We start from the raw sequence: 1,842 nt of genomic DNA on the forward strand, positions 1-1,842 counted from the left end.
TAGGATTAAAAATCTCAATTCTTTATTTCGTTTTTTTTTGTTAACAAACAAATCCTTGCTAATCTTTTCATCTCAGTTTTCTTTTAGAATTAATTAGAAAAAAAAAACTTTTTCCTTGACATATGAGAAAAACTTCTGAATGTATATAAATTGACAAAAAAAGGTTTTTTAAAAATTATTTTTAATTAAATATACATTTTCAAATTCTTCTTTTTTCTTTTAAAAAAAAAGGAAAGCATTTGATTATCATTTCATTCCTTATGCATTTCAAATATTTTTACAGATTTGAATGGATCAATTTTTTTTTCCACTTTTTTTTTAAAAAAAAAAACATATTTTCGTTATAAATTCATATACATTTAAAGATTTTCATAGATTTAATGAATTAAAATGAATCCAATTTAGAAAACTTTTTTTCAACAAAAAAAAGTTTTCTTTCTTTTTTCCAAATCTGATTTTATTCATTTGAAAAACACAAAGATTTTCCTATCTTTTAATAATACTTATAATTTTAAAAATGTTATAAGAAAAAAATTTTTGATAAAATGGAATAAAACTTTTATCAATTATCATCTTTCCTTTGCTAACTTGGAACAATAATCAATTATTGTTTGCATATATATATGTATATATTCGTTATCTTAATGAATTATCACTATTATTTTTAGCATCAATAAATCTAGCAGCAGTATTCAATTATTAAAAGAATGAAAGTAAGAAAACATTTAGGAAGAAAAAGAAAAAAAAACCTCAGATATCGGGGGGAAATTTCTCAGATATTCCCTCACATATTGAGGGATAATAATAGGAAAAGATAATAAATTCATTAATAATACTAAAATAAAAAATAATTTTAGCTATTTTTCAAATATATAAAAATGGATGAATAGAAGATTGAAAAGAAATGAATGAAAGCAGTAAATAATAAATTCAATTAGGAAATAAATTCAAATTTAGTTTTCATTTCCTTTTTTCTTATCTTTCGTTTACATCGAATAAAATTGAAAATATAATTGGAAAAAAAAAGAAAATTAAATTAAAAAGAAGCTGATGAGAAAGGAAAAAAAGAATAAAAACAAAAACAAAAATAGATAAAATTAAATGTAAATGAAAAAAAAAAATGGATTTGGATTATCCAAACATAACAGTGATAGAGATGATAATAATATTGATAATAATGATAGGGATGATAATGATACTGATAGTAGTGATGTTAATTGTAATTTTTCTTGTTCTGGTATTTTTTATGGTTTTTATGATCAAATAATGATAATAGTGATAGAAATGATAATGAAGCTGATAATAGTGGTAGAGATGATAATGGTACTGACAGTAGCGATAAGGATGATAATAATATTGATAATAATGGTAAGGGTGATAATAATATTGACAGTAGTGATAGCGATAATAATAATACTGATGATAATGGTAGGGATAATAATACTGATAATAATGGTAGGGATGATAATAATACTGATAACAGTGATAGAGTTAGAAATAATATTGATAATAGTAACAGGGATGATAATAATATTAATAATGATGACGATAATAATGATAACGATGATGATGATGATGATGATAATATTGATTATAAATTTGAGGATGAAATAGTGGTGATTGATAAAATGTGTATAATAAAACATCTGGCATACTATTATTTTTTCCTTTCTTATCCTCTTCTGCTTTTACCGCTTGGCGGAAAATAACAATAATGGATTTTTATATTATACATAAGCTATTTATCATTTATTCTCCTTTTTTTTTTCAAAGAACAAAAAAACCATTTTCTTTCTTACTTTATCTCTTTTTTCCCTCTCTCTCTCTCTCTCCTCTCTCTCT

At 22.4% G+C, this 1,842-nt stretch overlaps 1 protein-coding gene across 1 annotated transcript; it reads left to right on the forward strand.

Moving 5' to 3' along the window:
- Positions 1-1,107: 1,107 nt before the first annotated feature.
- LOAG_15186 (hypothetical protein) lies at positions 1,108-1,709 on the forward strand (the record flags this gene model as incomplete). The annotated part of the gene is made up of 2 exons (XM_003150678.1): positions 1,108-1,237; positions 1,297-1,709. 2 exons carry the CDS (start codon positions 1,108-1,110, stop codon positions 1,707-1,709), a joined length of 543 nt encoding a protein of 180 aa, XP_003150726.1.
- Between the last annotated feature and the right edge of the window lie 133 nt (positions 1,710-1,842).

The sequence above is a fragment of the Loa loa genome, assembly GCF_000183805.2.
Source record: "Loa loa unplaced genomic scaffold supercont3.228, whole genome shotgun sequence".
Lineage (NCBI taxonomy): Eukaryota > Metazoa > Nematoda > Chromadorea > Rhabditida > Onchocercidae > Loa > Loa loa.